Source organism: Salmo trutta, chromosome 38, assembly GCF_901001165.1.
Source record: "Salmo trutta chromosome 38, fSalTru1.1, whole genome shotgun sequence".
In the NCBI taxonomy this organism is placed as follows: domain Eukaryota; kingdom Metazoa; phylum Chordata; class Actinopteri; order Salmoniformes; family Salmonidae; genus Salmo; species Salmo trutta.
In genome coordinates this window covers 16741920-16756141 of record NC_042994.1, presented here as the reverse complement: position 1 = coordinate 16756141, position 14222 = coordinate 16741920, and the positions used below count along the sequence as shown (strand labels likewise).

At 43.3% G+C, this 14222-nt stretch overlaps 1 protein-coding gene across 2 annotated transcripts; it reads right to left on the bottom strand.

Moving 5' to 3' along the window:
* Positions 1-961: 961 nt before the first annotated feature.
* LOC115178432 (protein FAM161A) lies at positions 962-10340 on the bottom strand. Of its 2 annotated transcripts, XM_029739618.1 has the most exons (7): positions 9634-10340; positions 7848-8116; positions 6441-7673; positions 5957-6124; positions 5382-5481; positions 5009-5166; positions 962-1951 (listed from the first exon to the last, which is right to left on the bottom strand). In XM_029739618.1, the coding sequence occupies exons 1-7, from the start codon at positions 9979-9981 to the stop codon at positions 1501-1503; spliced, it is 2727 nt and encodes a 908-aa protein (XP_029595478.1). In that variant the 5' UTR covers positions 9982-10340; the 3' UTR covers positions 962-1500. The 2 variants fall into 2 exon arrangements, with proteins under 2 accessions (XP_029595478.1, XP_029595479.1); XM_029739619.1 differs by lacking the exon at positions 5957-6124.
* Positions 10341-14222: the final 3882 nt, after the last annotated feature.

Below are 14222 nucleotides of genomic sequence, written 5' to 3'. Positions count from 1 at the left end.
CATTTTAATAATGTTTAAATGTTTACATACTGCTTTACTAATCTCATACGTATATACTGTATTTTAATCTATGCCACACTGACATTGCTCATCCTAATATTTATATTTTCCTTAATAATTCCATTCTTTTACTTTCAGGTTTGTGTGTATCAAATGAAATTGTATTTGTTACATGCGCCAAATACAACAGGTTTCCTTACAAGCCCTTAACCAAAAATGCAGTTAAGAAAAATAAGTGTTATGTAAAAAATACATACGTAAAAAATAAAAACAGAGCAGCAGTAAAATAACACTAGCGAGGCTAGATACAGGGGGTACCAGTACAGAGTCAATGTTAGGTTAGTTGAGATAATTGAGGTAATATGTACATGTAGGTAGAGTTAAAGTGACTATGCATAGATAATAAACAGAGAGTAGCAGCAGTGTAAAAGAGGGGGTGGGGGGACAATGCAAATAGTCTGGGTAGCCATTTGATTAGCTGTTGAGCAGTCTTATGGCTTGGGGGTAGAAGCTGATAAGAAGCCTTTTGGACCTAGACTTGGCGCTCCGGGGGGGGGGGGGGCGCTTTGTCGTGCCCTCTTGACTGTCTTGGTGTGTCTGGAGTACCATGAGTTTGTTGGTGATGTGGACACCAAGGAACTTGAAGCACTCAACCTGCTCCACTACAGCCCCGTTGATGAGAATGGGGGCGTGATCGGTCCTCCTTTTCCTGTAGTCCACAATCATCTCTTTTGTCTTGATCACGTTGAGGGAGAGGTTGTCATCCTGGCACCACACGGCTAGGACTCTGACCTCCTCCCTATAGGCTGTCTCATCATCTCATAGTTTTTTATTTTATTTACATCGTTGTGTGTATTGCTGTGAACTGTTAGATATTAATGCACTGTTGGAGCTAGAAACACAAGCATTTCGCTACACCTGCAATAACATCTGCTAAACATGTGTATGTGACCAATAAAACGTGCGTCGATGATGATTTATTGCCAAATTGTCTTATGACAAGTACAGAAATATAAATATCCCATAATGTACATGAAATACATAACACCTTTATGTTCCCAAATGTTAAGTATATATGCAATGAAAGTATGATCCTGAAATATATTGCAAATGTTAGGCTACACATATTAAGTCACAAAACATTGACAAATGTCTAAAGAAAATGTATCACAAACATCCAAAAATAAGTGGTCATAGTGTTGTATTTCCTGCATAGTAGGATATCACAAGACAAAGAGTACCCTAACATGTTCAATGTGAAAATTTGTATAACCATAACCTACTACAATTGACTCTGGTCTATGTATCGCACTAAATTGTATTTGCCACTTTCTTTTAATAAACAGGAAATTATACATACATACATACACACACACGCATCCTACCATACATTTAGCCTATTGTATAATAGAAGCATCTCTACCACTGTGTGTCAGTGTCGTAGACGTTTGCGCACAATGTAGTCCAGCTACGTGTGAGAAAATGCACTCCTTTGACTTTTCAGTCATCCTCATCATTTTTCTTGTCTGCAATTGCTGTGTTTTCCCTATCACTCTCTGACTTCTGACTGTTTCGGCTGTGCTGGCCGCTTCTATAGCTTGGGCTGCTCTCTGTACTCTTTGGCCTTTTGATGATGTGACTCCCTTCATTCTTTTCATCGTCCAGGGGCAAGTAATGCTCACTGGCATCTGAGTAATGGTCATCATCATCTGAGTAATGGTCATCTGAGTAATCGCAATCATCTGAATAACGCCCAATGTCCTCCCTCTCCCGACCTGCTTCGTCATGGCCTTCATCCTCATCTTCCTCTTTTTTGGATTTTAATTCATCTTTCTCAGCCTCCTGCTCTCCTTCCTGTTCTTGGTCAGCAAAGCTGTCTTCATAATTGTCTGGGTAGTCATCCTGGAAGACCGTGTTGTAAATAGCTGGTGTATCTGTCTCATCCTTTTCACTGAGAAAACAAAATAAAAAAATATAAACTCTTATACCATGGCATTGTTAAATACTCGTTTCTGAATGGCTTGAAGTGCATTCTAGAGCGTGCATTATTTCAAAACACTAGGATTCAATATATTTAGTTAATTCTTACATGTTATGTTTGAGTTGCCTATGAAAGCAACATAAGTCGAACTGAAAACATTATTGCCATTGTTGAACAAAAATTCTTATAATAGCAAGCTAAGTGTGTGTTCATAAATTCAATCTGGAGTGCCAGAGTGCACTCTGGGCGTTTGTAAATTCGGAGTGTTGTCAGATTGTCCGTTAGTAAATTCAGAGCGCACAGTGGACGCTCTGGCCAAGGAGAAGCGTTGGTCCGAGCGTTCTGACCTCACAACCGCACACTAGCGGTTCTGAGGGGGGGGCCAGTGCCCCTGTGACAACAATTTTGGACCCCCTTTGTGGCCCCCCTAAATGTGGAGTATGAAATAATTTTGACATAGCAAAAATTTGTTATCGTTCTTTTTTTACATCCATTATTAGACAGTGGCAACGATGATGATTATGAACATGGTCGTTTGCCTGCTAATGCCTGCAATGCAGTGAATAAAACAATATGACAACAATAACGTCTAATGTAACTGGCCCCAGCTTGGCCCCCCCAGTTGAAATGGTCTAGAACCGCCACTGCAACCGCAGTCAAGCACCCAATCTAACTGCTAGCTACAAATGAGAAAACAACTCACTCAGACCATTTTACTTGCCCTAGCAGAGCTGGTTAGGCTGTTTTCATGTTATCCAGATCGTTGGTGATTGTAACTGTACTGCTGGCAACAACTTAATTACGCCTTTTTGCCGACGTTTACTGACACCAGCCATACTCAACCGGTATTGAGTGTTCGTACATTCATCAGTTATTCTGCGCTAAAACTGATGGTTTGGATAGCTAAACTAGCAAGTATGTTTGTTTCGTTACCAAGGCAACTACTGTAGCTATCTAGTACATTTGCTAGCTATTTCAGTGGATTTTGAACACATTTCTACCTGCAAATGAACACATTTCTAGTGGCAAATGTGAACATTATAGCCATGTATAAAAGGGATAATAAACTCTGGGCTCTATGCATTCTCTGCAAAATAATATACAACATCCATGTCTTTCATTATTTTCTACAGAGCGCATAGCCCTCATTGATTATCCCTTACACATGGCTCAACTACTTTGAAATAATATTTCTATTGATTATGAGTAACTTTACGACTGTGTTAAATATATTATGTATTACAGTGGGGGGAAAAAAGTATTTGATCCCCTGCTGATTTTGTACGTTTGCCCACTGACAAAGAAAGGATCAGTCTATAATTTTAATGGTAGGTTTATTTGAACAGTGAGAGACAGAATAACAACAAAAAAGAAAAGAAAAACGCATGTCAAAAATGTTATAAATTGATTAGCATTTTAATGAGGGAAATAAGTATTTGACCCCCTCTCAATCAGAAAGATTTCTGGCTCCCAGGTGTCTTTTATACAGGTAACGAGCTGAGATTAGGAGCACACTCTCAAAGGGAGTGCTCCTAACCACAGCTTGTTACCTGTAAAAAAGACACCTGTCCACAGAAGCAATCAATCAATCAGATTCCAAACTCTCCACCATGGCCATGACCAAAGAGCTCTCCAAGGATGTCAGGGACAAGATTGTAGACCTACACAAGGCTGGAATGGGCTACAAGACCATCGCCAAGCAGCTTGGTGAGAAGGTGACAACATTTGGTGCGATTATTCGCAAATGGAAGAAACACAAAAGAACTGTCAATCTCCCTCGGCCTGGGGCTCCATGCAAGATCTCACCTCGTGGAGTTGCAATGATCATGAGAACGGTGAGGAATCAGCCCAGAACTACACGGGAGGATCTTGTCAATGATCTCAAGGCAGCTGGGACCATAGTCACCAAGAAAACAATTGGTAACACACAATGCCGTGAAGGACTGAAATCCTGCAGTGCCCCCAAGGTCCCCCTGCTCAAGAATACATATACATGCCCGTCTGAAGTTTGCCAATGAACATCTGAATGATTCAGAGGACAACTGGTGAAAGTGTTGTGGTCAGATGAGACCAAAATGGAGCTCTTTGACATCAACTCAACGTGTTTGGACGAGGAGGAATGCTGCCTATGACCCCAAGAACACCATCTCCACCGTCAAACATGGAGGTGGAAACATTATGCTTTGGGGGTGTTTTTCTGCTAAGGGGACAGGACAACTTCACTGCATCAAAGGGACGATGGACGGGGCCATGTACCGTCAAATCTTGGGTGAGAACCTCCTCTCAGCCTGGGCATTGAAAATGGGTCGTGGATGGGTATTCCAGCATGACAACGACCCAAAACACACGGCCAAGGCAACAAAGGAGTGGCTCAAGAAGAAGCACATTAAGGTCCTGGAGTGGCCTAGCCAGTCTCCAGACCTTAATCCCATAAAAAAATCTGTGGAGGGAGCTGAAGGTTCGAGTTGCCAAACGTCAGCCTCGAAACCTTAATGACTTGGAGAAGATCTGCAAAGAGGAGTGGGAGAAAATCCCTCCTGAGATGTGTGCAAACCTGGTGGCCAACTACAAGAAACGTCTGACCTCTGTGATTGCCAACAAGGGTTTTGCCACCAAGTACTAAGTCATGTTTTGCAGAGGGGTCAAATAATTATTTCCCTCATTAAAATGCAAATCATTTTATAACATTTTTGAAATGCCTTTTTCTGGATTTTTTTATTGTTGTTCTGTCTCGCGCTGTTCAAATAAACCTACTATTAAAATTATAGACTGATAATTTCTTTAAGTGAGCAAACGTACAAAATCAGCAGGGGATCAAATACTTTTTTCCCCCCACTGTATGTCTATTCACTACCACCATCTGAGACTGTAATACTGTATACAAGATCTAAGACCACAGCACAGGTGATGAAGTCGGCCTAAAACGCTTTTTTGGCAACGTGATACTGTATTGTCTTTGTAGAGATTTTGACTAATGCAGTATGTTTACAAAATGTATAATTCACCGTCATTGAGCCAGAAGTCTACCTTTGTTTGGAGTCACTGGAGAAGGAGGTCCTGGATGCAGAGTCTTGGCCACCTGGCCACTGGGACTTGAGCACCTTGCCACTGACAAAGTCCTCACTCACTCCACAGCCTCGCAGGGTGTCTGTGTAGTGCTTCTCTGCAGCGTGTTTGGCATTCATCTGTCAACAGACAGAAGTGAAAAATAGCATACACCATGACCAGTGATGGGAAAACAGTCAGTCATACATGTATTATTCATGCAATATATATTTATTGTGTGAATGAGTGGTGTGAGGAGATGAGGAAAGGAAGACACTTATAACTACTGAAATGCAACCCATGTCATTCCACGTGTGTGTGTGTGTGTGGGGGGGGGGGGGCGTTTCAGGCTCACCTGTGCGACCTGCTCCAACAGCAGAGGCCTCCCCTTCACTCTCTCCTGGATCTCCCTCATCTCCTCCTTGTACTCCTTCCTGCGCTGAAAGTCCTGCTTTCTGTTTGAAACACACAGACAACCTCTCACCCCTGTGATCCCACAACCCTCAGCCCTGAAATAACCCTCAACCCAGACCTATTCAACAAAAACATCACTTTTACAACCGCAGCTTACTGTTACTGATATGGAAATCACTCCTAAACAATTACTTAAAACTGAAATTGGGATAAGGAACAAAAGGGTATCCACACATTAGTATGTTTTTAATGTCTTATAAAAACAATGAAGAGATCCATCCATATTCTTCAAAATAATAAACTACAAAAAGCGTCACAATTGAGACTATTGAGGCAATGTTCGGTTCAGTCTTTTTAATAGTGTTAAATTAACACTTTAGGTTTGCAATTCCACTCACAACTTCCATATGAAAATGTGCGGCGGGCTGTGGAGTAGGTGTTCGTACTGGTCTCAGGCAGGGTGAGTTTCTGGGTTGCTACAAGTATAATTGTAATGTTATGGGTTTCTATGGGTACCTGAACTGCTTGAGCTTGGACTGGTTGGTCTGAGAGAGGGGCACATGGGTGTCGTTGGCCTGGGCGCGCTTCGAAACCACCTTCGCAAGCTTCTTCTCTCTCTGCTTCTGTCTCTCACTCCATCTCGCTTCCTCTTCCTCCGCCTTCTTTCTCTGCTCAAGTACCTTTCTACTCAAGGAGACAAGGCAGTCATCGATGACAGGAAGGCATGGGTGGAGGAAGGACTTTGTCAAAAGGGAAAATGAAGGCCAATGACACTAGAAGTATGACTAGGAGGGTAATAATGTTAGAGGTTGGGCATTTGGTTGTTTTGGAGCTGGGAGTGTATAGGAAGTCCACAGGGGATAGGAAGTCCACAGGATTCAACAGACAAGAGTTTCAACTTTCAGGGCGTAACTATTCCTAAAAAGAGCAACTAAATTCTGAAGCGCTCACTAGCTCGTCTAAAAAGGAGACGCCCCTTGCTATTCTATGTGGGTAGTACCTCACGGCCTCTTGCCGTTTTTTGCTGGCATCGGTGACTTTGGCTGGCAGCTGTTCCAGACTGCCTGAGAGGGAGGAGCAGAGGCTAGAGTTGTGTGAACGGACGTGCCCAGTTATGCTGATGTAAGGCCAGCGCTTGGCCCGCGGACTCATCTGCTCCTTCTCGATGTCGGCCAGGATGCGTTCGCGGTGAGAGGGGATCTGTGACGTCCGGAGCTGGAACGGCTCGCATGTCGTCAAAGGTTTCAAGTCGCGCCGGCTCTCCAGCTGCTTCTTGAACCTCCTGTAGCTGGCGTCGAAGTCGGGCACCTCCGTATTTATCTTTGGCCTATAAGAGGCACTGTTGTCATCCTCAGATCCAGCGGTGTCCCCCCTGGCTTCATCCTTGGCCCACTTCCTTTCGCTAAGGTGGCGTGCTAGCATGCTGGGTGGCATGGAGGCACTATGGAGCAGCTCCTGGGCCCTCATCTGCATCTTGATGGCGCGGTACAGCTGCTCTTCCTTCAGTTGCTCGCCCGACGCCGCCTCGTACACCGCCTTGGGCACGGGCTTGGCCCTGAATGGTCGGACTCTCTCCTTGCTGTCTGGCTGGAGGTTGCGGAGCTGCTCCTCTCTCTGCTCCCTCTTGAGACGTTCGCGCTCCAGGAAACTGAAGGGCTGCTGGGTGGAACACAGACGCTGCTGCTCCCGCATGGCCCGCCGTGCCTCATCGCGTTCTTGGAGCTCCTCATACAGGGGCAGGCGCACGTGGGCTGGTACGGAGCTGGCACGGAACTTGCGCTGGCATTCTGTCAGCTCCTCCAGCTGCTTCCGTAGGGCCGTGTTCTCCAGCTCGATCTCTGACCGTGTCTTGACACCTTTCTGGTGCTTCTGGTTCTCCCGCAGCGTCATGTGGAATGGCTTGGGGACGGTCACTCTGGGTTTCCAAGGCTCGTGTTCGACATCTTTTCGCCCTTGCTTCCGGTCCTTAACCTTGACGCCGTTCTTGTGGACCCCAATGAGGCTCTGGTGGGAGGATGTGGACGGGTGGCACTTGCGAGGCGACAGCTTGAAGTCCTGCCACATGTTCTTGATGTGCTCTTTGGGGGAAGACTGCAGACCCTTCTCCACATTGTTGTCGACAGTACCTTCCTCGTCAGATGTGTCCGACAGCCCAGAGCCCCTCCTCAGCTCCAGAGCAGAGTGGGCCTTCCTCAGATGCCTCACGGGCATGGGGCTGATCTTCAAGTATGATCTGGTGAGAGAACAAAATGTTTACACCCTTCTAATATTAATTGACACGTTAGAAATGGTAGACGCTGAGTACAGTACACTCCAGGAGAAGAAAATGTACCCTACCAACTTCAGCTTATTATCTTGGTGGTTAATCAAGAAAAACAACAAATTCCAAACAAGAGCAACAACACACCTGTGTGCCTGTGCCCCCTGCACATTTTCTGAGGGTGGTGTGCCTTTGAGCTCCAGCTTCTTGCGGTACATGCCCTCTAGCTCAGCCATGGTGCGGAGGTGGGCCCTCTTCAGCTCCTCCAGCTTACGATAGTACTCTTCGTTGGAGAAGTAGAACTCACGCAAGTCGATGTGATCCCCTGTCACTCGGAAGTCTTTGATAATCAGGGGGCTGCCCTTCCCGGGGACATCCCCATCCCCGTACTCAGACCCCGAGTCGTCATACTGCAGCTGAGAAGTCAAAGAAAGTCATGAGGAAAATGAAGCAAAAAACATTTACGTTGTGCACGGATTGTGGAGCATGTGTCTGGAATACAGTCTATACAAATAATACAAGTAGCCTACAAAGGACATTATTGGTCAAATGTAATATCGACTTTGTCTCAGACCTAACACCCGTGCCAATATATCCTCCAAACACCGGCTTCTCTGGCATTATCCCTTAAGTAAGCCATTGGAAGCAACGGGTATCTTGGATAGGATTATAGTTGCATGGAAGAAAGAGCCTTTCACCTGTATTTCTATGACTTTCAGATATTTCTTGAATGGGTGGCCCCATTTGTGTTAATATGCCAAATGTATGGAAGTGTATCATCATGTAAGAGTACTACTGATGACTGGACATATTGTGGATGGTTAAGGCATAGGCCTAATACGAAGTGTGTAGAGTAGAACATAACATGAGATGGCTACTTGAGGCCTAAGCTCATTATCCCCAGCTCTGTGGGTTTGGATGACCTATCCAATATGGTCACGCACAGAATGTGGGTGATAATGGAAGGAGTGTGTTCAACTTTCACACTAGCTGCTCTGCCCCCAACCATCTCCATCTTTTTTTCTTGGGGTGATGAATGGATGAGATCAAATCATACATTTACAACTATTAAGAAAATATGTCTAAAGCTTGGACAAGCAATTCTAACTAGTATCCTACTGATTACAGCACAAGCCAGATAAAAATGAATGTACTTTCTAATTTATTTATTTTTTGAGATGCCCAGATGTAGGTAAGATCCGTGTCCAGTGAGGAAAAATAAATGGGATTTGAAATAATATTGTCCAAAGGAAATGAAGCATTTAGGATTACTGGCACTGTGACGTCAGCATAATCTAGTAAATGAGGGAAGCCAAAAATAGGCCAGTAACAAGTTATACAGGTTAAATCCTCTCCCACACAGGCAGGTTGACCTGAAAACAGTCAAATCTCTGTAGTAACATTTGAGAACAACATGGATTTATGAGAATCCACCGACATAAATACATGCTTGACCTGAATTGTCCCAATCTTTAACATGAGTGACATTAAAGATATGAATGAATGGATTCTCCACTTAATTTACATCACTATCCAGTATCATAGGATATACATTAGGCCTACTAACATCGACTTAGATGTTTGGTAGCAATGTATGATCAATATGTTCTATGACAAAGCCATCTAGCATATCAATGAGGGAGGACAAAAGAATTAGCCCATTATGGAATTTTGAATCATGAATGTAAAAAGAAAAAACATGTTAGGTTCCTATGTGCAACTGATTCCATTCCTCTCCAGATCAACATAAAGATTGAAGGTAACATATAACGTTGATGGATTGGTTAGTGGGATGAATGGCATCTTGCCAAGTGTTGGATGGTGCTCCAGTCCTCTTTCAAACCTTATGCTGCATTTCAACCAATCATTTCAGAATATTTCTTGATTGCTTAGCTCAGCTTTCAAATACAATACTCATCTGCCGATATCTTACCTCTTTTTCGTATTCTCGATTGTCAATATGACCAGCTGCTGACGAACATGGAAGGGCTCGCTGCCTTTCATACAACGCCAACGGAGCCTTGGTATGTGGGTCTACCGGCGTTTTCAAACAGGAGGTAACCAGGACGTTGGCGCGATGGGCATTCGCCATTGTTTCGCCTGTTCTTGCTTTCTTTGTCAAAGTTGAACGTAGTAGAGACGCTACAACTACTTGGCAAACGCTATCAAAAGAACAGCAGGTGCTCTCCAGAGCAACAGCGACGCGTCGTGTGGTTGTGAAGGAAATGACTAGCTGTTTCAGGAAGTAAGATTTTTTTTTTTTAACTGTTAAGGTGCACATATATTAATTTAGAGTCGAACAGCTTTCTTGTTGGCAGAGTATTTAATTTTCTTAAAATATAGTTTTTCTTTTTGCGAGGTATGAAAATGTGGTGTTTTGTTTCTAAAATTACATTTGCGAATATGAAATTTGGCCAAAAGAATAATGAAATCAATTACATAAAATTGTTTCAACTTATTTCTATCGTAGGTAAAGAATCCAAGCAGTACATCTCTCCAAAATAGTATAAAATCTTCATAAATGTAATTTTCAATTATAAATCAGTTCCATCTCTCCTCCCCTGAGAGGCTCGCTGAGGACCTCTGAGAAAGGGAAGTTATCTTAATGATCACCTTTTCCTCCTCAGCTCTTCTGGTCTTAGCAAGAAGATTTTATTTTCTAAAGTATTTGGCCACTTCAAATTTAAAGAGCTCCCAGTTCTTGCAATAAGATTTTTCTAAACAAGCTCTTTCCCAAAAATGTGAGAGCAGATTTTTTTTTTTTTACCTCAAACTCAACTATAATAAGGAGCTATTTTGCTTCCAGTAGAATGCTCTACCAAGGTTAGTATCAGGGGTAAATATTTTGATATCAATGTAAATGGCCCTATGGTGTGTGAGGGGAGTAGTACAAATATTTGTAGTAACACACTCACTATCAATACATTTCGATATAAGGAAAAAATATATTCTGAACTATCTGGAACCTGTTTTATTACTCCAAGTGAATGATATGTTGGAAACCTCTCTCTCCATATATCTGCGAGATCAAACTTTTCCATAAAAAGTTTAAACCCAAATTCTGATTGGTTGGCCTACCTGGTGGCCATCTATCTGTTAAATGATCTATAGTGATATTAAAGTCCCCTCCTATCAATAATAACGAATTGGGAAATTTGGATAACCAATGAAGCACTGTATATGTTTCTCTACAGATTCAAGCAACTCATCATTCTCAAAAAAGCAAACACAAATATCGTTGCCACATTATCACTTCCAAAAGTTGGCATCAGCAGAAATTGAGTGCGACTCCTGAACAAAAAAAAATCTGACCAAAGTTGTTTAGCAAATAAAGATAAGGCCTTGCACTTCACATTATTATCAGGAAAATATTTGGAGACCTCCATAAGTCTGGTTCATCCTTGGGAGGAATTTCCAAATGCATCTGTACAAACAATAGTACGCAAGTATAAACACCATGGGACCACGCAGCCGTCATACCGCTCAGGAAGGAGACGTGTTCTGTCTCCTAGAGATAAATGTACTTTGGTGCGAAAAGTGAAAATCAATCCCAGAACAACAGCAAAGGACCTTGTGAAGATGCTGGAGGAAACAGGTACAAAATTATCTATATCCACAGTAAACGAGTCCTATATCGACATAACCTGAAAGGCCGCTCAGCAAGGAAGAAGCCACTGCGCCAAAACCGCCATAAAAAAGCCAGACTACGGTTTACAACTGCACATGGGGACAAAGATCGTACTTTTTGGAGAAATGTCCTCTGGTCTAATGAAACAAAAATAGAACCGTTTGGCCATAATGACCATCGTTATGGTTGGAAGAAAAGGGGGGAGGCTTGCAAGCCAAAGAACACCATCCCAACCGTGAAGCACGGGGGTGGCAGCATCATGTTGTGGTGGTGCTTTGCTGCAGGAGGGACTGGTCGCAAATTAGTCTTCCAAATTGACAATGACCCCAAGCATACTTCCAAAGTTGTGGCAAAATGGCTTAAGGACAACAAAGTCAAGGTATTGGAGTGGCCATCACAAAGCCCTGACCTCAATCCCATAGAATATTTGTGGGCAGAACTGAAAAAGCGTGTGCGAGCAATGAGGCCTACAAACCTGACTCTGTTACACCAGCTCTGTCAAGAGGAATGGGCCAGAATTCACCCAATTTATTGTGGGAAGATTGTGGAAGGCTATCTGAAACGTTTGACCCAAGTTAAACAATTTAAAAGGCAATGCTACCAAATACGAATTGAGTGTATGTAAACTTCTGACCCACTGGGAATGTGATGAAATAAATACAAGCTGAAATAAATAATTCTCTCTAATATTATTCTGACATTTCACATTCTTAAAATAAAGTGGTGATCCTAACTGACCTAAGACAGGGAATTTTTACTAGGATTAAATGTCAGGAATTGTGAAAAACTGAATTTAAATGTATTTGGCTAAGGTGTATGTAAACTTCCGACTTCAACTGTACATAGGGCAGCAGCCTCTAAGGTGCATGGTTGAGTAACCGGCTCGTGAAGCTGACTAAGTTCAGGACAGGGTACTGGGTGGAGGCCGGCTAGTGATGGCTATTTAACAGTCTGATGGCCTTGAGATAGAAGCTGTTTTTCAGTCTCTCGGTCCCAGCTTTGATGCACCTGTACTGACCTTGCCTTCTGGATGATAGTGGAGTGAACATGTCGTGGCTCAGGTGGTTGATGTCCTTGATGATCTTTTTTGCCTTCCTGTGACATCAGGTGCCATAGGTGTCCTGGAGGGCAGGCAGTGTAGGCCCTCGCAGATGCATTTGGCAGACCACACAACCCTCTGGAGAGGCCTGATGTTGCAGGTGGTGCAGTTGCTGTACCAGGCTGTGATACAGCCCTACAAGATGCTCTCAATGGTGCATCTGTAAAAGTTTGTAAGGGTCTTAGGTTGAAGAGGCACTGTTGTGCCTTCTTCACCACATTGTCTGTGTGGGTGGACCATTTCAGATTGTCAGTGATGTGTACACCGAAAAACTTGAAGCTTTTCACTTCCGCCACTGCGGTCCCGTCGATGTAGATGGGGGCGTGCTTCCTCTGCTGTCTCCTGAAGTCCACAATCAGCTCTTTCGTTTTGTTGACGTTGAGGGAGAGGTTATTTTCCTGGCACAGCTGTATAATGTCTGTTTTTTCATGTATTTTTGCTGTTCTATATTGTTTTGTCTCTTGCAATTCAAGAGTCAATGTAATTCACACTGTGCCTTTAAAATGTTCTACTTGTCTACTAATAAATTCTAACTAAAACCTTGTGAGAGTTTTTACCCATCATGCTGTACAAAGAAAATAAATGACCACCAACTCTGATTGTGTGGCAATAAAGAGTCGTGCTGCGACCAGTGTAACAGACCATCTAACACTACACACAGATGAGATGGGAGACCATGACCAGTCCATCACATCATTCCTTTTGATCATTCCCGTGAGCAGTGGCAGTCTTTCTGAATTCATAAAGTAGGATCTGGGTCGGCCATCGGTCAACGTCGTGGGGCACTATGCCCACAAAAGCCTAAGACTTGGTTGGAGGCAGTACAGTGTCGTATTCAATAGGCACCAAACAGAATGAAAATGGACTGAAACTGTAAGAGACTACCTGAACTTGTCCTATAAGAAATGCTTGTTTTTAGTTGTCTATTGCAAAAGGGAATTCTGCTACGGTCTGCACCAATAAATACGACCTAGTACTTACATAGGTTACAACAGACCTACCTAACCCTCTTCCTGGAGATCTACCATCCTGCAGGTATTCAGTCCAACCCTAACCTAACATACCTGACTTGCCTAGTTAAATAAAGGTTACATACCTGATTCAGCTAGTTGAGGGTAATGTTCCAGGCCCTGACCTAGAACATTGCAGATAATGCATTGCATCGACCAATAGTTGCATAGTACGTCATTTGCATGCCACGTCATCGACTGCACAGTCGGGCATTAGATTGCTATACCGCTATATCATATGGGTGGCATTCCTGCCTAACTACAGGAATGACTCCTGCAAGATCTCGCAAAGCTTGGATAGGTATTTGACATATCAGCTAACCACATCTTATGCTATAGCAACGTAATGCCTGACAGTCGAAGACGTGGCGCACAACCATTGGTTGATGCAATGCAACTTCTTCAACGTAATCAGGCAGGAACACCACCAGTATGTGGTTAGCTGATTTGTTCAACACTAGCCTTGCGTGGCCATAAATCTGGAGAAAATCCAGTATAGGATTCTGTGTTTGAATGGGAGTGTAGGTTTTCGTTCAAACCTTTATTTAGCGCACCGAACTAAGTGGTTGAAAAGATGAATCACATTAGTGATTTGGGATTTGTAAAAAATAAATAATAGAGGCCAACAATCATCAAATAATCTGAACCAATTATGCTAATCTGTAATGTTAACTATCCGTTGTAATACACCCATAAAGAAGCAATGAAGTCCACCTGGTACGCACCCGTGTCGACATGCAACGCGCCCGCGGGCGAGCAACGCAACCGCAGCCTAGCAATAAACC

What these genes read in the sequence shown, in the direction of transcription:
- LOC115178432 (XM_029739618.1), bottom strand. Translation starts at nt 9,981, where the DNA reads ATGTGCACCTTAACAGTTAAAAAAAAAAAATCTTACTTCCTGAAACAG. An exon ending in ATCGAGAATACGAAAAAGAG is followed by an intron (nt 8,117 to 9,633) that starts GTAAGATATCGG and finishes TTGACTTCTCAG; the next exon opens with CTGCAGTATGACGACTCGGG. An exon ending in TCCAGTGACTCCAAACAAAG is followed by an intron (nt 1,952 to 5,008) that starts GTAGACTTCTGG and finishes TTGTTTTCTCAG; the next exon opens with TGAAAAGGATGAGACAGATA.